This window comes from Arctopsyche grandis, chromosome 10, assembly GCF_051622035.1.
Source record: "Arctopsyche grandis isolate Sample6627 chromosome 10, ASM5162203v2, whole genome shotgun sequence".
Taxonomy (NCBI): domain Eukaryota; kingdom Metazoa; phylum Arthropoda; class Insecta; order Trichoptera; family Hydropsychidae; genus Arctopsyche; species Arctopsyche grandis.
The window spans coordinates 28203365-28225798 of NC_135364.1; the positions used below are offsets into that span (position 1 = coordinate 28203365).

General features: G+C 34.7%; 3 protein-coding genes and 3 non-coding genes across 6 annotated transcripts in view; 2 read left to right on the forward strand and 4 right to left on the reverse strand.

Annotated features, from left to right (window-relative positions):
* Positions 1–789: 789 nt before the first annotated feature.
* On the forward strand, positions 790–982 carry LOC143918484 (U2 spliceosomal RNA). Its single transcript, XR_013261128.1, has one exon. It is a non-coding gene; the product is annotated as a U2 spliceosomal RNA (small nuclear RNA).
* A 2364-nt stretch (positions 983–3346) lies between these two features.
* LOC143918483 (U2 spliceosomal RNA) lies at positions 3347–3539 on the reverse strand. The gene has a single exon (XR_013261127.1). It is a non-coding gene; the product is annotated as a U2 spliceosomal RNA (small nuclear RNA).
* A 479-nt stretch (positions 3540–4018) lies between these two features.
* Positions 4019–4137, reverse strand: LOC143918494 (5S ribosomal RNA). Its single transcript, XR_013261138.1, has one exon. It is a non-coding gene; the product is annotated as a 5S ribosomal RNA (ribosomal RNA).
* Positions 4138–8040: 3903 nt separating this feature from the next.
* Positions 8041–10642, reverse strand: LOC143917751 (zinc finger MYM-type protein 1-like). The gene is made up of 5 exons (XM_077439332.1): positions 10618–10642; positions 10421–10570; positions 9074–9302; positions 8526–8935; positions 8041–8465 (listed from the first exon to the last, which is right to left on the reverse strand). Exons 1-5 carry the CDS (start codon positions 10640–10642, stop codon positions 8041–8043), a joined length of 1239 nt encoding a protein of 412 aa, XP_077295458.1.
* A 110-nt stretch (positions 10643–10752) lies between these two features.
* LOC143917752 (uncharacterized) lies at positions 10753–11673 on the forward strand. Its single transcript, XM_077439333.1, has one exon. The coding sequence runs from the start codon at positions 10753–10755 to the stop codon at positions 11671–11673; it is 921 nt and encodes a 306-aa protein (XP_077295459.1).
* A 3364-nt stretch (positions 11674–15037) lies between these two features.
* ldd (lipid droplet defective) overlaps positions 15038–22434 on the reverse strand; it is a 40568-nt gene continuing 33171 nt past the window's right edge. The window contains exons 48-66 of the mRNA XM_077439334.1: positions 21859–21976; positions 21624–21779; positions 21217–21551; positions 20948–21147; positions 20482–20764; positions 20310–20415; positions 20076–20236; positions 19779–19997; positions 19520–19700; positions 18070–18182; positions 17854–18001; positions 17507–17766; positions 17148–17427; positions 16850–16991; positions 16129–16226; positions 15905–16053; positions 15653–15835; positions 15277–15583; positions 15038–15203 (exon numbers count right to left, since the gene is read on the reverse strand). Of these exons, the coding sequence (XP_077295460.1) occupies positions 15060–15203; positions 15277–15583; positions 15653–15835; positions 15905–16053; positions 16129–16226; positions 16850–16991; positions 17148–17427; positions 17507–17766; positions 17854–18001; positions 18070–18182; positions 19520–19700; positions 19779–19997; positions 20076–20236; positions 20310–20415; positions 20482–20764; positions 20948–21147; positions 21217–21551; positions 21624–21779; positions 21859–21976 (3583 nt within the window). The 3' untranslated portion in view covers positions 15038–15059. The remainder of the gene's footprint in view (positions 15204–15276; positions 15584–15652; positions 15836–15904; positions 16054–16128; positions 16227–16849; positions 16992–17147; positions 17428–17506; positions 17767–17853; positions 18002–18069; positions 18183–19519; positions 19701–19778; positions 19998–20075; positions 20237–20309; positions 20416–20481; positions 20765–20947; positions 21148–21216; positions 21552–21623; positions 21780–21858; positions 21977–22434) is intronic.

The following is a 22434-nucleotide window of genomic DNA, read 5'->3' on the forward strand; positions in this document are numbered from 1 at the left end:
TTCAGCGAGGACTTCATTTTCGGAAAAGTTTGGGTTAATGCCCCTTATAACAATTTTTAATGGCTTATCCTCCGTTAGGGGATGAGCTTATAATTCAAACTTCTCAGTTACGAGCAGTTTGGTGATGTTACGGTAGTCGGTAATGGTGAGAGGTGAAATTTTCACCTTATTCTCGGAATATACGGATGTAAACTTGTGATCCTTGTAATCAAGTTTTCTGTATAGTACATTGTAGTCCGATGGGTTCTTGAGGAAAATTGGGGCCACTTTTGGTTTAGGACCAGTTGCTGGGGGAGCATTTGAGCCCGAGTTCATGGACTGGTGGGCTGGGCGTGTGTTTTGTGTTGCTGAGGCGGTGGCACGAGTTGCCAATGAGGTGAGGGGTTGAGATGTGTGAAGGGTTTGATGAGGCTTGTCAGCCGACAGGGCGCTGGGACCGTTTTTTGGGACGGTTGTCTCGTGTGTGTGCTTGTGGGGGAGTTATGAAGTGGAGATTGTCGGAAATTTTTCCAGTTACGGATGCCCACGGGGCGGGGATTCTCTTTCGGTTGTGGTTGACTTGAGTGGGTTTGTGGTGCGGTTCCTGGTGGGGACTTGACGGTGACCTCCATTGGCTCGATATCATTTGAGTCGTCCCCTCTTCCGTTCCTTACGTAAATTTGTATAGATTAGAAAAATGTGAGTGTTATTTTAATAATACTACTTATAGATGTCGTGAGGTTCATCCGATTTACCCAATGAGTAACATTTCGGTATGGCTTATAAGCCGCTATTTTCTTGGTTGGAGTTATCGCTTCTCGGCCTGTTGGCTAAGATCAAAGTGTAGTATCTGTTCTTATCAGCTTAATATCTGATAGTTCCCGCATCGCGGGACCAGTATATTAAACTGATTTTTGGAAAGTGACGGGATGATCGGGGCTTGCTCCACTCCTGTCGCGGGTTGGCCCGGCGTTGCATTGCCGCCGGGATCGGCCCACATTCACTTATCACATGATATGAGAATGTCCCTAGAACTTTATGTTTTAGTTCGATATGTTGTACGCCACCGATTCGACGAAGTGGCACTGAGACCATTCGTTGGTTGGTTTCGTAAGCACCCATAATAGTGCGTACGAACCAATGAACGAATGAATAGTTTCGGGGTTCAATTCTTTGAATTAGTGGCGTACAAAATATCGGGTTCGGTGATTACTAGTCATATGTGAACCTGTCATAGGACTGTAAACGGACTACTAGTCAAATGTGAACCTGTCACAGGAAACTGGTCGCTCTAGATCGGACACTCGTGATCGGTCACCGTGATCACGAGAAAACTGATGATTGTGACTGCGTTTTATCGATAGTTTTCTCGGGTAGTGACACTCCCTTGACCTATCTATCTATCGTGTTATATCAGATCGTGTTATACCAGTTGGTCGCTCTAGATCGGTCACTCGTGATCATCCGTCACGCTAAAACTGGTCACGAGAAAACTGGTCACACGCTAAAACTGGTCACGCGAAAATTGGTCACGAGAAAACTGGTCATACGCTAAAACTGGTCACGGGAAAACTGGTCCTATATATATATATATATATATATATATATATATATATATATATATATATATATATATATATATATATATATATATATATATATATATATATATATATATATATATATATATCTAAATTACAGGGAAAAAATTAAAAAAAAAACCTTTTATGCACAGTAAATACAATGATACATACACTAATCCGTCAAAAACTGCAGCCGTCGAGCCTGATCGCTTATATTTCATCGGGAGCAATTCAGTTCGTAGCTTTGAGATAAGATCCATGCACCAGACCTATATTTTCATGTTTCGTACATACATATATAAAACATTGCTAATTGTTGAATATGAGTAAATTGAGTAATTGTTGAATATGAGAAGTGAAAAATATGGAATAGTACAAGTGATATTGTTTTGAGTTGCTGACTATCACCGATTTAATTACCAATGTATTGATAAGTAAGTAATATGTGTGTACAATAGAACCACGATTATCCGTATTGTTAAAAACAAACACAAAGTTTACGATTTTGCTGCTTTGAAATGCATAACATAAAAATTCTAAAATATATATATACCTAAATCTAAATTACAGGGACAAAATTAATAAAAAACCTTTTATGCACAGTAAATACAATGATTTATTATGTTTTCAACACATTATACATAAACATATTCTTGAATATATATTATTTGGTTTGATTTTTAAATGCTTTTTATTATTACGAAATTATGTTCACAATAAATCTTATATCTTCATATTTTAATAGCTACTGATCTACTGATCATTTTCTATTTTACAATTTTATTTTATTTGGCTAGTAATCATAGTATTACATTATTGTTAATGCACAGCATAATAGGAGTAAGAGATCAAAAACCTATTTACAATTGAATATATATTATAATATATAGATGACATATCGAAAATGTTTTACAATGTAACAAAGATAAACAAATAATCTTACCGACGATTTATTTATGTAGATGAGATGTAACAAGTTCATTATAAAATGACGAATTCACTTTTAGATACCGTCCATATTAAAGATGAAGCTGATGGCATAATCATCGCTCTTGCACAAACATGCAGAATGATTATCTGGCAACGTCCCATTGGCTCCGAAGCTGAGAAACGAAAACGACCTTCTCTTTTACATATAATTACTATTGTAACAAGTGAACATAAATAAAGGATCCTCTTACTGACACAATCAGTGTTTTCGTAGACCTCCCCGCGGTACATTTACCGCGGTGAATTAAGATTAAATTTTGATTTGACATTCGAACTGTCAAAGTGAAATTAACGCAAAAGCGATTGCATACCTTCTCGGATGCGAGCGATGTGAACGTCAGATGGGTTGACAGATGCACGCGAACTCCTCGCGAAGACCACAAACAACGGCCACGGCCACGAGGGCCTTTGGCTCGAACATATGTCTAGTCGATAATAATAAAAATTTCGTAAATAAAAAGTATTTGAGAATATTTTTGTTTGTGTGACCAATTTTAAATTTTTGGGTGTGACCAGTTTTAGCGTGTGACCAATTTTAGCGTGACGGATGATCACGAGTGACCGATCTGGAGCCACCAGTTGTCCTGTGACAGGTTCACAATATTTTGTACGCCACTAATTCAAAGAATTGAACCCCGAAACTATTCATTCGTTCATCGGTTCGTACGCACTATTATGGGTGCTTACGAAACCAACCAACGAATGGTCTCAGTGCCACTTCGTCGAATCGGTGGCGTACAACATATCGAACTAAAACATAAAGTTCTAGGGACATTCTTATGTCATGTGATAAGTGAATGTGGGCCGATCCCGGCGGCACTGCAATGCCGGGCCAACCCGCGACAGGAGTGGAGCAAGCCCCGATCATCCCGTCACTTTCCAAAAATCAGTTTAATATACTGGTCCCGCGATGCGGGAACTATCAGATATTAAGCTGATAAGAACAGATACTACACTTTGATCTTAGCCAACAGGCCGAGAAGCGATAACTCCAACCAAGAAAATAGCGGCTTATAAGCCATACCGAAATGTTACTCATTGGGTAAATCGGATGAACCTCACGACATCTATAAGTAGTATTATTAAACTAACACTCACATTTTTCTAATCTATACAAATTTACGTAAGGAACGGAAGAGGGGAGAAATTAAATACATACATACATATCTTTGCAACTGGCCTATGCATTTATTAAATAAAATTTTTCAGCATGCATATAAAAAAAAAAAAACAATTATACATTAATATTTTGCTGACAACTAATTTTTATTGAAACTCAAAATAAATTAATTCGTTAATATTTTTAAAATTTCTTATGCCGTTGAATTATATTTCAGAGTTCTCTACAAAAATATTTTTCCAGGCAGGTGGTAGAAATTTCCAAAAACATTTTTTTTTAATAATTATGATTTATTTTACTTGGCCAGTCTTCCAAAAGCAGATCAAAAAAAATAAAAAAAATTAGGGGCCAACGGCACGCGGTGTTCCCAAGCGGTCACCCATCCAAGTACTGACCGCGCCCAATGTTGCTTAACTTCGGTGATCGGACGAGAACCGGTGTATTCAACGTGGTATGGTCGTTGGCAACAAGTTGGCTTCATAACGCTCAAGGTGGAATTGGGCATAGTTTAAACTTTTTTTTTATTTGATTTAGAAGAAACATACAACATTAATTACTTATATATGTATACTATATTTATGTAATAGCAGCTTTGACCCATTGGAGATTGCGTCTCCACCTCTTTCCCACAATGTAACAGCGGCTGTTAAAAATACTCCGCTCTAACCAAGGGAACTCAAATTGTCTTTATTTTTAATATGTCATTCTTTAAGAGAAGAGATTAATTGGCTTATAAGACAAACAAATTTAAGTAGCTGCCCGAGAGAATTTCTTCTTTAGGAATGTCGTTCCTCGAGATTGAAAGTCTCCCAGTCACGGTAGCTTAGTAGCCTTAATAATATATTAGTATGGAATTATATTATATTAATATACATATTAGTAATAAAATACTATTATACTATATACATAAAAGCATATTAAAATGCTTGAAAAGGCATTGTTTTGTTAAAGGTACCTGTTAGATACGGGTCGTGCTGGATAGGTATGAACAGACCTTAAGAGGGTTGGATAGCAGCGTCACTTTTGAATATCGCTTTATAAAAAATGTTGTTTTTTTTTCTGTCTTCGAGCTACAGCCCGAACTACCACGAAAGTGAGTGAGAGTGTGTGTGTGCGCGCGCGTTTTGCATCGAGCACAAATTCCCAAACATCGAATATTATTGATGTATTATTGATGCGAGCGGGAAATATTTGTACTTGCAACGTTTGGGAACATGCATCTTTCGTAATATGCTGTTTCGGTCGCTCGCGCTTATGAATGTATTTACGCGTCCCGCTTCATTGAATTCTCCTTTCCGTCGTGTCATATGCATATCGTTCAGCGTTTGTTTGTACGAAAGTCTAAGAACTGAGTACTTACAATGGATGGAAGAAAAGGGAAGAAATAACGTATGTTCCAGTCGACTAAAAGACAAAAACGATATTTTAAACGAAATATCCATCTTACAACACATTCGACCACCAGGTAATAATGCTTTCTTGTGACTTAGTAACTATTATTTATTATGCAAAATGTAGTGATGTGAGCATAGCATAGGAAAAGGAGTAAGACAAGGAGATACAATCTCGCCCAAGTTATTCAATGCGGTGCTTGAGGGAGTTTTCAGGAAATTGGATTGGGATACAGCCGGAGTAAGCATCAATGGTCGCTTTTTGAGTCACCTTCGGTTCGCAGACGATATAGTTCTAGTAGCTCGTGATTCAGCTGACCTACTTATCAGACTAACACAGCTGGACAGGGAAAGTAGAAAAGTAGGATTAAAAATTAACGTAGATAAGACTAAACTAATGTTCAATAGTTATTGCATGCCTGATAGCATCCCCTTAGATGATAAACCAGTAGAAGTAGTAAATAATTATTTATATTTAGGTCAAATAATTGACATGTCTGGTAGTAAAAATGAAGAGATAAAGAGATAAACATCGATGTCGCCAATGCTGCTGCTGTTGGAAACTTAGCTGTAGCCTCCACAAGTTCTGGACCGACATCTTTGTATACAGTTCCGCGAGATTTATTCGATCAAAATTTATCAGAAACAGCTAGTTCAACGTCATCAACGAGGCTTGATGATTTAGTTATAGATGCAGAAGCAGACAATCCCAACGAAACAGATATTCATGAACAATTAGAAGGGCGCAGAATAGTAGATATTAAATATTTATTTTCAGCGCTTTCAAAAATTTAGCATGAACACACTAATTGTACATTATCTGACTTAAATTTTGTGAAAGAAATAAGAAAAGGTTTTCTCAGCGAATATGTTTTTCGGTGTAGAATGTGCTTAGCAAAGGAAACTGTATACTCCGAAGATCCGAAACTGCAAGTTTCCGCAAATACTGCTTTCGTAGAAGGAATTATTTGTACAGGTAATGGCTATTCACAATTAAATGAAATTTGAGTCGTGGAACTTACACAAGCATAGAACAACATTTAGCGCCAACAATCGAAGAATGTGCCTTTGATGAAATGATTGTCGTTGGTGAAGAAGAAAAAAGGCTCGCCATTTTAAATGGTGACATAGACGAGGAAGGATATCCCTTACTGACAGTCATTGCAGACGGTTCTTGGGCAAAGAGATCATATAAAAGTGGGTTTAACTCCTTGTCTGGTGCAGCGTGCATAGTAGGGCTCCGAACTAAAAAAGTTTTATATCTCGGAGTACGAAACTCTTAGGGCGGTTTCAGACTAGCGTTTTATACGCGCGTATAATCTCGTTTTTTGAAGTGCATGTAGGCACGTATAGGCGCTTCGTTTTCCATACGCGCAACTCGTACGAGCGTAGACGCGCTTATAAGCTCGTATTATCCATGTTGATACTAAATCACCACTACCGGTTCGAGCGAAAACGCCGAAATAAGCCCGTGTACGCGCGTTCGGTTTTTTGAAGCGCAAAAAGTAGCGCGCGTGTAAGCGCGTATGGCGAAATGACCGTATACGCGCAGAAATAAAACGCTAGTCTGAAACCGCCCTTACCGCTGCATATGTGCCAGAGCTACAAAATTAAATATAGATGCAACTGAGCACAAGTGTTTTAAAAATTGGCGTGACAGCGCTAATGTCATGGAAGCTGATAAGTCTATTTAAATATATCTATATTTTATTTAATAATGTGTGTTTTATTTTCATTTATTATTTTATGTTCAGTATATTTGTTATCTGTAAATGCATTTTCATTTTTCAAAACTGCACCAAGGAAAGATCCCTGGAAAATATACTTCCCACTTTTATTACTAATTGTTTTAATAAAAAATATATTTGCCTTCTGTTTGTACCTGTGAACAATATTCAAGAAGAAAAAAATCGTATATATCAATTTAAAATAATTTGCCCGTGAAAGGGTTTAATTACTATAATCTTTTCCTGTATTTTAAAAAATGTGAATATTTCACTAATATATATGTAGAAAATAGATTTTAGTATTTTATTTTCATTTTCTCCGCAAACAAAATGAAAAAATATTTTGAATAAATTCAATAATTACTTTACATAACACATTGTTTTATTTTAGAAGTTCGTATAAAAGTGTCACGTACATACATAGACACACCAATCTGGAGAAATAAAAAGAAATCGACAAGTCAGAAGTTGCAATTTGGTGTGCGCGAATATAGTACTTATGTATCGAAATATGTAATACGTACATATTGTGTAGTTACGATTCGAGCGAATTGTATATCGTATGTATGAACTTGTCATGTGAACAGTGGTATATGAGTCGTATGTGAGTGCGTATGTGAGTGCGAGTGTGTGTGTATAGTGTACGTGTACTAGCCTCGGACCCCCCCCCGACCCCCGCACATATATTGAGTAAAAGGGACAGATGCGCGTCCAACAGATTCTACCTCTTTTAAATTTACAAAATCCAGCTTTCCTAATCAACTATTTTCTCCTCCAAAACTGAACCAATTTTAAAAAAAATTTCATCATCGGTATGAGAAAGATATTTTCTGTGCATCTATCAGCGTATTTTTTTTAAAATCGACCGTTAAATAAGCACGCTGGACTCTTTTCGTGGGTGTAAAAAAGAGGCGATTTTATAGATGTTTGGCGGCTCCTAGCTCCTACAAAAAATAATAAATCAAAAAAATAAAACGATAGATGCACCCCAATGGTGGATATCCATAGCATATTAAAAAATAATTTCTCTAGTGCCATAATTGAGGAAGGGAGAAGTTTAGTAAGTTTGTATGGACAAGGCGCTGCTGTCCAGCCCTCTTAAAGGTTGGTGAAAAAGTTCGGTCATCTTCCTGCGAGTTGGGACCAACTCGGCTGTGTTCAGAGTGGCTACCTCACTCTGCCTTCAGCTGTCATAATAAAAACACGTGCATCAACATGCCAATCATCTCATTCGTTCATCCCCTATACTTCTATTTAAAATTAAATTCCATTCTTCGGTTTTTAAGTTCTGCAAATTTATCAATGACTTTTCTATTAAAGTCCGGTATTTCCCCAATCATTTCTTTTTCTATGCTAATCATAGCCAATGCGGTTAATCTATCCTGCCCCATTGAATTTCTCAAAAACGATTTAATGCTATTAAGAGCTGAAAAACATCTTTCCGGCTCTGCTGTGGTCATAGGAGTTGTGACAATTATTTTTAAGACGGCAAAAACCTGGATAAGCGAATTTCCCACACCCGTATCGCGAAACAAATTATATATTTTATAAACACTGTTAATATTTTTAAAGTGATGAAGTTCATATAATGCGTGTAATTCCATTTTTAGACGTTGTTTGTCTAGCATTGGGTATGCTTTAACGGTTTTGTCGACTTCTGTCGACAGAATATGATCTGAAAATGAAATATTGGGGTATAAACAAGGGAAAAATAATTTTACAGCAGACAAATGACTTGTGAACTTAAACCGCTCTTCAATTTGACTAGCGATATAATCACACACTTCTATTGCTGCGATTATATTGTTCGCTGTGTAATATTTTATCCTTTTTTGAGGAGGGAAAAAATTTAAATCATCAATTGAGGACAATTTATCCCGTTTTCCCCGTAAAGTTTTAATTAAAGTGTCTACCCCTTCATGAACAGTTAAAGCATTGGCATCCTTGAGTTGCAATTTAGTATATAAAATATCAACATGAGGCATGATTTCGTGAAAAAAATTCAACCAAAAGTTAAAGTTTTCATTTTCGAATATACCAAGAAGCTCCGAAGCTCCAAGAATCGTAGCTGGATTTTGATCGTTTTGAAGCGTTTGAAAACATTTAATTAGGGCATCCTTATTCTCAAATACCGTATTCACGACTCTAGTGTTAAAATTCCATCGAGTATTCGAACCTCGAGCAATTATTTTTGAAACTTTTTCAAGTGCGTCCAAACGCGATGAAGATTTCGAAAAATAGGCTGGTACTCCAGAAAGATTGCTAAAAAAAATTCGCGCTTGCTGGTTTCGCGACGCGGCTTTCTCAACGACTAAATTAAGTTGATGAGCATAACAGTGAATAAAGTGTGCATTTTTATAAGTTTGTTTCAAAATTTCCTGCACACCTCCCCTCTCTGCGCTCAGTACAGCGGCACCGTCGTAAGTTTGGGCAATAAGTTTTTCATTGTCGTCGTTTAAAACTAGTTTTAATTGTTCAGTAATGCATGCTGCTAAACCTTCTGCGCTCTTATCTTCCGGATTAAAAAATCCCCAAAACCTTTCAAAAACTTTACCCCCTAATTCGTAACGAAAAACAATAACCTGTTGACAATGCATCGATACATCGCTCGTTTCATCTGCCATAACAGCTAGATAGCTTGCTTTTTTTATTTCAGCACTAATTTGTTCCCTACACACGTTCAAAATACAATCTAAAAGTTCATTTTGAATAGTTTCTGACGTCCCTTCAAAAACCGAAGAAGTTTGAAAATATTTTTTCAAAGAATCGTCCAAATTTTGTGAATATTCTAGAAGCCCCCGAAAAACTCCTGGATCTTTTGAATTATCTGTTTCATCGTGTCCCCTCATTGGCATTTCAAATTTACCGCAAAATTTAACGCAATCAATCATTTTAGATAAAACATCCCGATTTTTTTGGACGTTTTCGTTATGCTTATCTATTTCCCGGCGATAAGCTTCGCTTGAATGGGTTTTTATGTTCGCCGATCCCAAAATCGTGAGATTACACCCATTTTTTAAGTGTTCGACACTTCCCTCGTGTTTTCTAATTTTATCGTTTATAGCTCGCGCAGCGAAAGCTGGCACGTACCAATACAAACACGTATATTGTATCCGTGAAGATATGAATAAGATTTTTTGTATCTGTTTTCTAGGACAATCAGTTGGTCCCTTTCATACGCACCCACTTTCCGAGCATGACAGAAACAACAATTATTTTTTTGTATTGCTCGGTGATTTTTGCTCAGTGATCAAGTGTGCACTACAGGGTGATTTTTTCCAGTTTCACTGGTCAGTCACCGATCAACCCCCACAAACTGACGTAACGCGTTCTTATATTGTTTGCTAATTGGTTAATTGGAGTTAGTTCATTAGAATTAGTGGATATATGATAATAAAATGCTTTGTAATAAAATTGGATCTGGGAAAACACTAACGGGACAATCTCGCGAAATTGTGTATAATGTTTTCAACTATTTCATGCATCGTATAGTGAATAGTGAAAGTGACGAAAGAAATAGTTTTATGAAAAATTTATATGCTTCAACTGCGGAAGCGACTGGTGTTTCTAAAAGAAGTGTTCAGCGAATTGTTTGTGAAGTACGAAATCAATTTGTGGTGGCTAATAAACCGCCAACATCGCAACCTTCAATATCGGAGCCATCAACGACACAACCTATATCTTCAGAGTCATCAGATCCAGCAGCATCCACATCTTCATCGACTGTGCGAGTTGTTTTAAGGACACCGGGCAAAAATCGTGTAAGGTTATCAAAAATAACTACAGTGGATAGTTTTGATCAAGAGGTCATCAGGCGAACTATCTACGATTTTCATCTAGTTCATAAGACATTTCCGACGCTACAAAAGTTATTAGAAGTTTTGAAAGACAGTTTAAAATTTAAAGGTGCAATTTCTTCGTTAAGAGTTATCGTTCGTAGGCTAGGTTTCAAATGGAGAAAGATGAATAATAATAAACAAACACTTATTGAAAAAAATGTAATTCGACTGAAGAGATCCATATATCTTTCCAAATTAGAAGAGTATAGATTGCAAGGCCGCCCTATAGTTTACACGGATGAATCCTATATAAATAGCTCACATACGATGCCAAAATCATGGTCCGATGAAACTAGCAAAGGTTGCAGATTACCGATTTATAAGGGTAATATGCTAATAATAGTTCACGCCTGTTCTGAAAAAGGATTTATTCCAAATGCGTTACTTATATATCCATCTAAAATTAAAACCGGAGATTATCATAATAATATGAACGCGATTAATTACCAAAAATGGATTAAAGAAAAGCTTGTTCCAAATTTACAACCCCAATCTGTAATTGTTATTGATAATGCGTCGTACCATAATGTCACGTCAGAACCTATGCCCACATCTAATTCCAGAAAAGCTGACATGCTAGCTTGGTTAAGAAAATTTAATATACCTTATCCAGAAAAATGCACAAAGCCTGTTTTATATGAAATAATAAAAAACAATAAACAAAATCATCAAGAGTTTGTACTTGATAAAATCTTGGAAGCTCACGGACATAACGTACTACGCCTACCACCCTACCACCCAGAACTAAACCCTATAGAATTACTGTGGGGCATTATTAAGGGTAAAGTAGCTTCAAAAAATGTCATGTTTGACTTAAAGGTCGTTGAAGAGCTGTTTAGGAAAAAAGCAGAGTCAATCACTATTGATACATTCAGAGACGTTTGGAGACATGTGAAAAAACATGAAGAAAAATTTATTGAACTGGAACCAAAACTCGATATTTTAACGGACAATTTCACTGACATTATAAAAGTAGAATATTCTGATAGTGAATATATGGATTCTTCAAGTGATGGAGAATTAAGTGGCGTAGAAGAATTATGATACGACATTGTATAGAAACAGAAGACTATCCAAAACGAGCAAAGAAGTAACGAATTAAAGAAAATCAGAAAAGGTTAGTAAAACTAGAAGTACGTTTAGTAGTAGAGTAGTAAAAGTAAAGTCTTATAATAGAAAAGTTTGAAATTGAAATTCAAAAATAAGATTATAAAATGAACAATGTATTTAATTTGATTAGAAACACTTCCGGTTCGGGTAGACTTTCTGGGTGTAAATGTACTGCGGCATTATCCAAAGATCGCCGCAATATTTTTTTTGTAAGTTTATTTTATTATTATTTATGACAAGTTCTGACTTGGCTACAAAATTCTGAAGCCGACAAACAATTCTATGCAAAATAATGAAAAAATATTTTGATGGTCTAGGCACCCAACAGTAAACAAATTTGAAGTGAGCAAATAAACAACAAAGTGTAGCGCTTTCTTTGCGAATTTATTTTATTATCTTTGTAACGGTCGGGACTTAATACTAGCCGACAAAGAAGAATGTCTATATATAATAATGAAAAGGACTGCATTATTATCAAAATTCGAACACTTTTAAAATCACTTATTTCCTGTTTAATATAATTTATATCCTATATTTTTTTCTCATTTTTTAATTCGTATTAATTTTTGCATACGTACGTTTGTTTTACTTATAATTTAAAAAAATGCTATTTATCATTTTATTCGTGGTACGTATTCAAATATTAAATAAATATGCCACCCAAATTATATCATAGATCTTAAAAACATTACACGATCGGTTGAAATAAAATATATAAATAACAGCCTGTATATGAAAAATGCATTTGTATGAGTACTGTGCACGCGCCTTCTGTAGCTAATAGACCTGTAAATGTTTTGAGTCAATAACTCCTGTTTTCGTCCAAGATGCGTCGCCTCCAAACAAAAGACACGGATAACAAAACAACGCGTTTTTTTCTGCACATCCCGTTAACCAACTGTATTTTTTATAAATGTCTGGATTAAATTTTCGCGAGTAACTAAAAGATCTACTAGTTGCATGCTGTGAAGTATTTAAATTGGGCGTGAGGCGGCCTAATGCTTTTATTGCGACTTTTTCGGCAAGTTCTAGTCGCGAAAAATGTACATTTTGTAAATACTTTACTGAATTCTTTGGTTCTTCCATTTTTAAAAGAAAAAAATCTTAATCTTAATATATATAAATAAAAATTACGAGTAAACAGATAGACTATCAGAAGAATTAAAAAGTTTGCTGTTATCAAAATGAAAACGACTCACCGGAGATTTGATGAGGGCTCGTACACAACCAATTAAGAGTAACGAAAACGTATAAAAGAAACGAATAAAGCTGTGATCGTGGGAGCCAACCAATCAAATGAAAGAATAAGCGCGCGAAATCTTAGACAAACTGACAGTTGAATGTCGATAGTGCTGCCGATCCTGCTCTATCAGCGGCGAGGTTGGAAATAAACTCAGCCCAGAGGCGATGAGCTGGTAAAGTATTAACGTGTGTGAGCGAAAGAGACAGAGCTATCTGCCTGCAGTTGCAAACATGTGTCTCGCTCACTCTGGACTATGCGGTGTTCCAGCACGCCGCTGTAACACTGTACAGCCAGTGCAACAACACTTTAATTCATCTGTCACCATACAAGTAGTGAGGTCTTCGACACAGTCAATATTACTTACTATCACTCGCCTTTCAATTTGAGGTAGAAGTTGTTTAAATGTGTTGCAGCATTTAAAACCATAGCAAAATTTTCGCGGAACACCTATTCAGGTCCCGTGGAGCACCAGTTTTCCGCGGAACATATGTAGTTTGGGGAACCCTGCTCTAGGATATATAAATACAAGAATACAATTAAAAAAAATTGGACATACCTTGAAGACGTAAAGCAAGTTATTTATTTGCAAAGTAGCACGAAGTCACTACCCGTGTTGATCAGTCGACAGATCGACACAAAATGGTCAGAAAAGGTTTAGGGATTATTTTTATGACATAACATCTGGCGAGTGGATGGTTCACAATTGAGGTAAAAAAATGTATTCAGGTAAAAAAATCTCTGATACACGAAGTTCTATGCAAAAAAAAAATGCACATCGGTGCATATATGTACATATGAATCACTATGCACTGTAGGGTTAACTAACGTATTTTCTTGTAATTAATCCGACTGTAAAGTCGAAGTCGTAATATTATTGTAGGAATCTAGCACAACTTGTGCTATTACGAATCAAAACCTGTGATCTCATACATTTCACACCAATCATCGTCGCTCCTGTACAAACATGCATAGCTCAAGGGAAACGTCCCCTTCGACCATTCCAGAAGAAAGAGTTCATCGCTTGATCGTAAAACGAACGAAACCCAACAGTGATGTAATCAGGAAACTGTAACACGTGTCCTAAAAAGCGTTTACACGTGGCACACGACCGCATTCGAGTCGTGGCGCTGACCCCATAGCTATAAACCACACGTGTACCGAAGACACGTGCCTCGAAAACAGGTCAACACGTGTCCTGGTAACGGAGACAAATCATCTGCACACGGCACGCTGCAAGCCAGAACGTATATAAAGCGACGCACCAGCTCCCAACACCAGAGTGAACCTCTGGAGCTCAACCAGATCACTTCTCCGAATCTCAACCTCTTCGTACATACAATAACCATTGTAACAATTAAACAAAAATAAACGATCCTCTTACAAACACAAACGGTGTTTTCTTAGACCGGGACACGGTCAACACATCTGTCCCACGTACTAAATTATTTTCTTTAATTAATAGTATTACGGTATGTGTCAACTATTGTCGCCAATTTTATTGAAGTAAATCCACAACTAATATATAATATGTAATTCTTTATAAAAATCGTGAGTTTAAATTATTTTATAAATAAAATCGTTAAATTGTACGTATTTTAATATGTTCTGGCCAAAACCAATTGTTTCCTCTGTCTCGTACTTTTTTTAATTATTAAATTGATTAGTTTTGTGTATGAAATTCATACACTGTGAAAGTACTTACTTTTTATTTATACCTATTTCATTACCAATAATTTAATAAATGGGATAAACATTCACATTCGAATGATTTAAAAATAATCATATTTTTGAATGAATAACATAAAAATATTTATATAATAATATTTGTCTAAATATTACTTATACAACTTACATATATGTATAACTACATCCAATGTGTAACTACAGACAAAACTACATCCAAACCTTTGATAAAAAGAAAAGAATGTTAAAAACTATATAATTTAATTGGGTTTCATTAGTTTACATTTAATCAGAAGACGGTTTATTAAATTTAATTTTTTTTTATTTTTAAACAATCACATGGCAATAATAATGGCATCGAAGAGATTCATTGTATAAATGTAATATTTGTTTATTAAAACTTAGTGATGACATAATTGGAACATAAATTAACATCTTTATTTTTACTATATTGTCTTTCAAGTGTGGAAAGTTTTATTTGGCCATCGTTTGCACGTGTCGGTTTTTCGTCTCGGCTGTGCGAAAAATTTATAAATACCTAAAATAAAAATATTTTATTACATTTAACATAATTCAATATATAAGTATAATGTGTACATATGTATACATACTTGATCTAGTGAACTTTGATTAATACTATAATCGATCACATTCAATTTGGCATCGATTTGCGATAAACCGCTGAATATATCGCTCAACTGAGTTTTCACAACATTGGCATTCAACTCTTTGATTGCGGTGCTACAACTCGTACGCGAAACACCATTTTGATTATTGACTGGCACTAAGAATTGCGTGGTGCAATAGTGAGAATTTTGCACTCTCATTTGTGGAAACATTTCAGACATACTCTGAATAAGTTGACCCTTTTGATTTGGCGAAGCTAATCTTATCGATACTAAATATCCTCCACCATACCTAAAGATGATGTTTAAATTAATAACAATACATAGTACACTTGAATGGTTAATTTTTTCGTAGACTTACTTATGTTTTAAGTAATTTGGAGGACCAATTGCTAGGAATTTCCCTAATGCAGTTACTGCCACTGTTTGACATAGAGATTCACATTCTATTAAACTATGTGAACTTAATAGTATGCAACGACCAGCTTTTATAGCTTTTTGTATAGCATTTCCGGTGTTGAAGCGTGCTCCAGGATCCATTCCACTGCAATTGAAACGTCAATCAATCAACAACATGTTTTCTGATGTAAAAATGTACTTTAAATAAAGTTACCTCGTTGGTTCGTCTAAAAGAACAATGGGGGAGTTACCCATTAGTGAAATAGCAGTGCATAATTTTCTTTTATTGCCACCGCTTAATGTATTTGATTGCTGATTAGAATATTTCAGCAAATCAAATTGTTTGAGTGTGCTTTTTATCTTCTGTAACATAAAGAGTCAATTTAATAGAGTGAAAGATTAGTGATTGTATTTAACAAAATTGAAAACTATATATACTGAAGTTTTGTTTGTAAGGCCTCTTAAACTCGAATAAAAGTCCAAATGCTCCGTTACAGTTAAGAGACGATCTAAAGAATCAACTTGCGGACAATATGCTGAAAACAGTAGTATAATTTATTAATTTTTAATGCTGTATAGCAATAGTAATGCTATATAGCATAACTGTATAGTAATGCAATAGTATAGCAATAGTAATGCTATATATGTATATATAACAGTAGTATAATTTAGTAATTTTTAATGCTGTATAGCAATAGTAATGCTGTATAGCAATAATAATGCTGTATAGCAATAGTAATGCTGTATAGCAACAGTAATGCTGTATAGCAATAGTAATGCTATATAGCATAACAGTATAGTAATGCAATAGTAATGCAATAGTAATACAATAGTTATGCAATAGTAATACAATAGTAATATATATATATATATATATATATATATATATATATATATATATATATATATATATATATATATATATATATATATATATATAACAGTTGTATAATTTAGTAATTTTTAATGCTGTATAGCAATAATAATGCTGTATAGAAATAGTAATGCTGTATAGCAATAGTAATGCTATAATGCTGTATAGCAATAGTAATGCTATAATGCTGTATAGAGATAGTAATGCTATAATGCTGTATAGCAATAGTAATGCTGTATAGCAATAGTAATGCTGTATAGCAATAGTGCTAATTCAAAATTTTACCAATCAATCCATTGCACAGTTCCCTTTGGGTGACCAATTTTCCTAATATAAATATTTGACCATCTGTTGGCTTAATTTCTCCAGTTAACATCTTGAATGTTGTTGATTTTCCCGCACCATTTACGCCAAGAAGGCCGAAGCACTAAAATCATTAGGTAATCAAGTAAATTATAGAATTCGGAAAAATGTATTTATTTAAGGTTGTGGCTACTTTCAATAATTTGCGGATATAGTACCTGCAAATAGCCACAACCTTCATTTAAATTAAATATAACTGTTATTATGACAGTATCTTTACCTGAGCAGGCTTCACTCCAAATGTGAGACTATCGACAGCAACTCTATTCTCCAAAACACCACTGTACACCTTCCTCAAAGATAATATTTGTAAAACATCATTTGCGTCTAATTTGGTTGCTTGATCTTGAAGTTTATCCAATTTAGATATGGACACGTTACTATCAAAGCCCATATTGTAATGTGGTTTCAATGTAGCAAGTTCCACTCTATATTTTTCTGTTATGACATCGCAATCTTCTTTATCTATATCTATGGAAGAGTGGTTTTCTTTTTGGAAACTATAAAAAAAAATAGTAAATTATTACATTATTATATTGAAAATAATACCTTGTTCTGAGTAAACTAATAAGTTCTCACATTGCAAATAGCGAGTCCAAGAGATGATACTCGTACAGCATATTGATCAAAAAGAATAAAATTGCAGTTAATGTCAAGCTTAAATAGTGACAACCCATCAGCTCCCAGCCTAATGGCGACAGATACGTGTCCATTCCAAATCTACTTAAAACTGATGCTTGTATTGTATTTTTAGATATTTCTACTAAGCCGTCGCCGAGGGCAAACTGTGGACATATTAAAAACACTTTGTGCAGAGCCCATCGTACGTAATCCATGTGCTGAAACAAATTTAAAGGTTTATACGTAAATATACAACTGAAAAACTAGAAAGGTTTGAATGTATATCAATATACTTATGTACATACTTCGGATGTAGACAACACATCGATTATCAATAGTATAGTCAGTCCCACAACTCCAATGAATACATTTGAGCAAAATAAAATCATATTGGCAAGACTAGCATCAACGAAGAATTTCTCCAAAATGTGCATCAATGTGGAACATGAAATTCTGACAAAATTAAACATCAATTATTTGTATATGAATTTGCACTTTAAACAGTTGTACTAAGCACATACCCGTAAAGTAAAAGCAGCAAGGAAATTGCTGGTATATTTTCTTTATATAAGTATACTGGTAAAGCAAATATTTCAAAGACGCACAATGCTAATATTATAGCCCCGATAATTATCTGAAATATACCAAAAATCAAATGAGTATTTATATTTTAAAGTTTGAGGGTATTAGATGTCTGATGTAATGAGAACAGAGATTAAAATACAAATATAAAACATTAGAGAAAATTACATTAACAGATATGAAGAAAGAAGATTTGAATAGCAGTTTAGATGTATGGAATACAATATGATCACTAAGAGTCATTATATGTATGTATGCAGAGCCGGCTAGGCAAACTAGGCACATGCCTAGGGCGCCATAAACAAGGGACGCTATGAGGCGCCCCCATTTTCTTTGTTTGATTATTAAATTGAAAAAATAAATATAATAATTTGGCTTTGTTTGGACTTATAAAACATTCTATATTCAACTTAATTTTTCTACTCGAATTAACTATATTGATTGCAAAATACTATAATTTATGAGGAACGCAGCAAGTTCACTTTAAAATACAACGACTCTTGAGCAGGGCAGGGCATTAGGTATTATCCCCCCTGCCTAAAGTGCAGTCTAAGGGGGGCTAGCAGTGGAGACCCCTGAATTGACGTAGCAGGACTTGTGGTCGGTAACGGCACTCAGTCACTTTCCACCAGAGTTCTCAGAACTGAGAGCGCGAAAGCGTGAGACTGCGTGCCAGAGACCGTGAGACCGTACGTGCCTAAACAATGGAGAAGTAAACGGACGTGGAAGATGCAGTGAGCGACCTGCCCTTTATAAGCAGGTACTTGGCCATATCAAGGCATTCTGGAAGGAGCACTGGCTGCGCGTGGACCTCCTTAATCACCCAATAAATGCTGTGAAGACTTTGGCCTTTTATTTGGATCCTCCACTCACCCCTACGCAACAATATTATAATTTGCGAAGAACGCAGGAAGTTTACTGTCAAATATCGACGACTCACGAATAAAACTTGTAAATCAACAAACTGTCGTCGGTACAAATCGTAATTTGGAATTGTATTTGATATAAACTACCGCTGAAACATATGTATGTATACATATATAATCAGGGATGGATTTGCTTGGCGAAATTAAATATCTTAACCAATCATATTCGAAAGAAGAAATGTCTTAAAATTCTTCAATTCATTGTTGAATATAAATTAATGTCTTCATTACCGAATCTATTCATACTTATGCGTATTTTATTTTATTTTATTCATTTTTATACATAAAACATTTTAAATTTAATTTTTTATTCATTTTGTCTTAATATATTTTTCTCCAACATAAAATTTCAAGAACTTTCATGAAATTTATTGTTTAAAAATTAAAGGGGGGGGGGGCGCTGAAATCAATCTGTCTAGGGGCACCTTTTACCCTCGGGCTGGGCCTGTATATATGTAATTACCAATAAATCCCATATTAATGCGCTAATCCAATATGTGAAAGGTGATACACCAGATAATAACTGCAATCTTTTTTCTTGACTAGTCCTTTCGTTGACTAGATAAATTGCGCCCCCAGCTGGAACTAAACTAAACCCTATAAGAAGCACCACACCGATGCCCACATCAGCTACGTGCTGTAAACTAAAGCAGATATATGTAAATAAGTATGTAGAGCATTGAAAATCATTAAATTATTGACAATTCAATCATCCAACTTACAGAGTAGATCTACTGAGTTGTTCCTGAGATAATTTCAACGGATGATTGTACGTGGTTATTTTCACATGCTTATCATTAGATTTATATTTGAATATTGCATTGCTAAGCGTATTCATATACGCTGGTAGGGCATGATCACCTTTATTATTGTACCAAACCGTGAAACCGTCAGGAATGCTAAGTTTCGAATCTCGGAACGTAGAGCTCCATCCGCCGTACCTAAAAATTCGTCAAAATTTAAATGACCACTTAGCATATTTCAGTTATTCGTTAGAAAATCTGACTTCTGTATTATACCTTTTTTCTGTGTATATGTCTTGAGTATTAATAATCCAATCGATAGTGTCTTTAGACGTCGGTAACAACATCATTTTGTTCATCGGTAAGACTGTGTCATTAGCCATATTCGTATCAATGCACTTTTGATAACCGTCTATACATTTACAATCTCTAGTATTCTAAAATATAATATTATAAATATATATAAGTGACTTCGTAGTAGATACAATCTCGTTAACTGACTTAACTTACTTCAATCCATTGTTCTAATGTTCGGTTGTTAGCTTTTATAGAATTATTCATTATATTCCTGATGATATGATTGCCATCTATATTACCCGTAGGATTTTCTTGTAAACTATAATATTCGTTATTGTTATTCAAATGAAAGATATGTATATATTTTAAAGAGATGAGTACATACGTTACAAATTCTGCGGAAAATTTGTTATAAAGTGATGATGAAAGATTTAGAGGATCTTCGCTGTCATCTGGAGGACGTATTAACGAGAAACCCATTGCAAAAGCTACAAAGACAGCCGGTAATAGCAAGGTAATAATCAATACTCGATAATTGCGATGGTAGTGCAAAAACCGTTTCTTCAATAATGCCAACATCTGTTCAGTAAAAGATCCATGTAAAGTACCATTTTCATTCATCAAATGTAGCCTGTCTGATTTCTGAAATTCGTCTTTTCTACTATCGTCTGAAATTAACAATACGAAATCGTCAATGGATGTATAATTTCATGCAAAAATCTATAATTTAGTTAGTCAATCTTGAGACTATAAGACAGTATGAGTTTAGTACTCGTATCCAATGATAGAACAGTCAAATGTTACCATTAATAGTTTCAAAAATTTCAGATCTTGTAAATGATATAACTTACCACTCGAAATGGTGTCACTGGAAATCTCTGCAGCTTCTTGTTCCCAAATGTTAGTACCGTCATGCATTATTGAATTATTCGAATCAGCCTTCTTACAGATGTCAAGAAATACTTGTTCCAAACTACTACATTCCATATTCAAATTAGAAAATTTTAAAATTAGCTTTCTCTCTTCTAGAAGTTGGAGAACTGAAGAAAAACTGAAATGAACACACATTTTAGATGATTTAAATACAGAAGCAAATTGATTATTTATTTCAACGACATACTTATGACACTGTCCATCAGAACTAAGAAACGGTAAGTTGAATTTTACATTATTCATATTAACAGTATCGAGAGTTGCATTAGTAACAATTTCTCTAATATTATTAAGCAAATGTTTGGCATTCATAGTCATAACGTCGACTTCTTCGATTGAATTTTGATGAGCTTCATAATCCAATTCGTTTATAATATCACTATTCAAATTCCTCTTTTCCGAATTCAAATTGTTCAAATTTCCATTTAGAAATTGTTTCGAGGGAAAAGTTACCGTTAAATTGTAACCAGATCCATATTTATGTTTGAGTTCCAATGGGGATCCGCTTGTTAAAATTTTACCCTAAAATTCAAATATGAATATAAAAAGCCATTTTAATGTTATATAAAACAAGTGTAAGTTAATTTAATATACCTTATGCATAATAATCAAAGTATCACTAAGCAATTCAGCTTCGTCCAAGTGATGAGTAGTGAGTAGAATTGTGCGATTTCCTTTAAGACTAACTATCAAAGACCAAATATCTCTCCTGGCCACAGGATCGACTCCGCTCGAAGGCTCATCAAGTATCTAAATGTACGTACATTAAATAATTAAATAAACCTCTCTGTTTTTATAATTAAAAAATAAAGTTTTAAGTTAAAAATACCACAAGGTGTGGATTCGCTATGAACGCCAATCCGACGGAGAGTCTCCGCCTTAAGCCACCAGACAATTTGCATACGGGTTCTTCAGATAAATGTACTAATCCCATTATTTCAAGCATGCTAAAATTTGAATTTATAGTTTACAATTTCAATACGTAAAGTGATCAATATATAATTAACCCTTTGCCCGCGGCAATAAATATAGCGAACAAGCCCTGTACGTGGCACCTTTTTCACGAATTTGGCAATCGAGTTTTCGACCTTAAATACAGATTTTAATATTTACTCAAGTAACCAGATATGTTAATTAACACATAAAGTATTATTTTAAATAATAAAATACATAATATATCTCGTAGTTTTGGCTTAATTGTCTAATAATCATTATTCATACAATTGAGACGTATCATCACCATTGTTTAACAGACGTGACGTCATATAAACGAGGTTTCAATATGGTTTCACAAAAAACTAATTTTGACTGGTATATATTCATTTTAAGCAAATTGAATAGATGTCATTCAACTCTCAGTAATATATTCAACCAATTTTGAACCTTAAAACAGTTGAAATAGGCG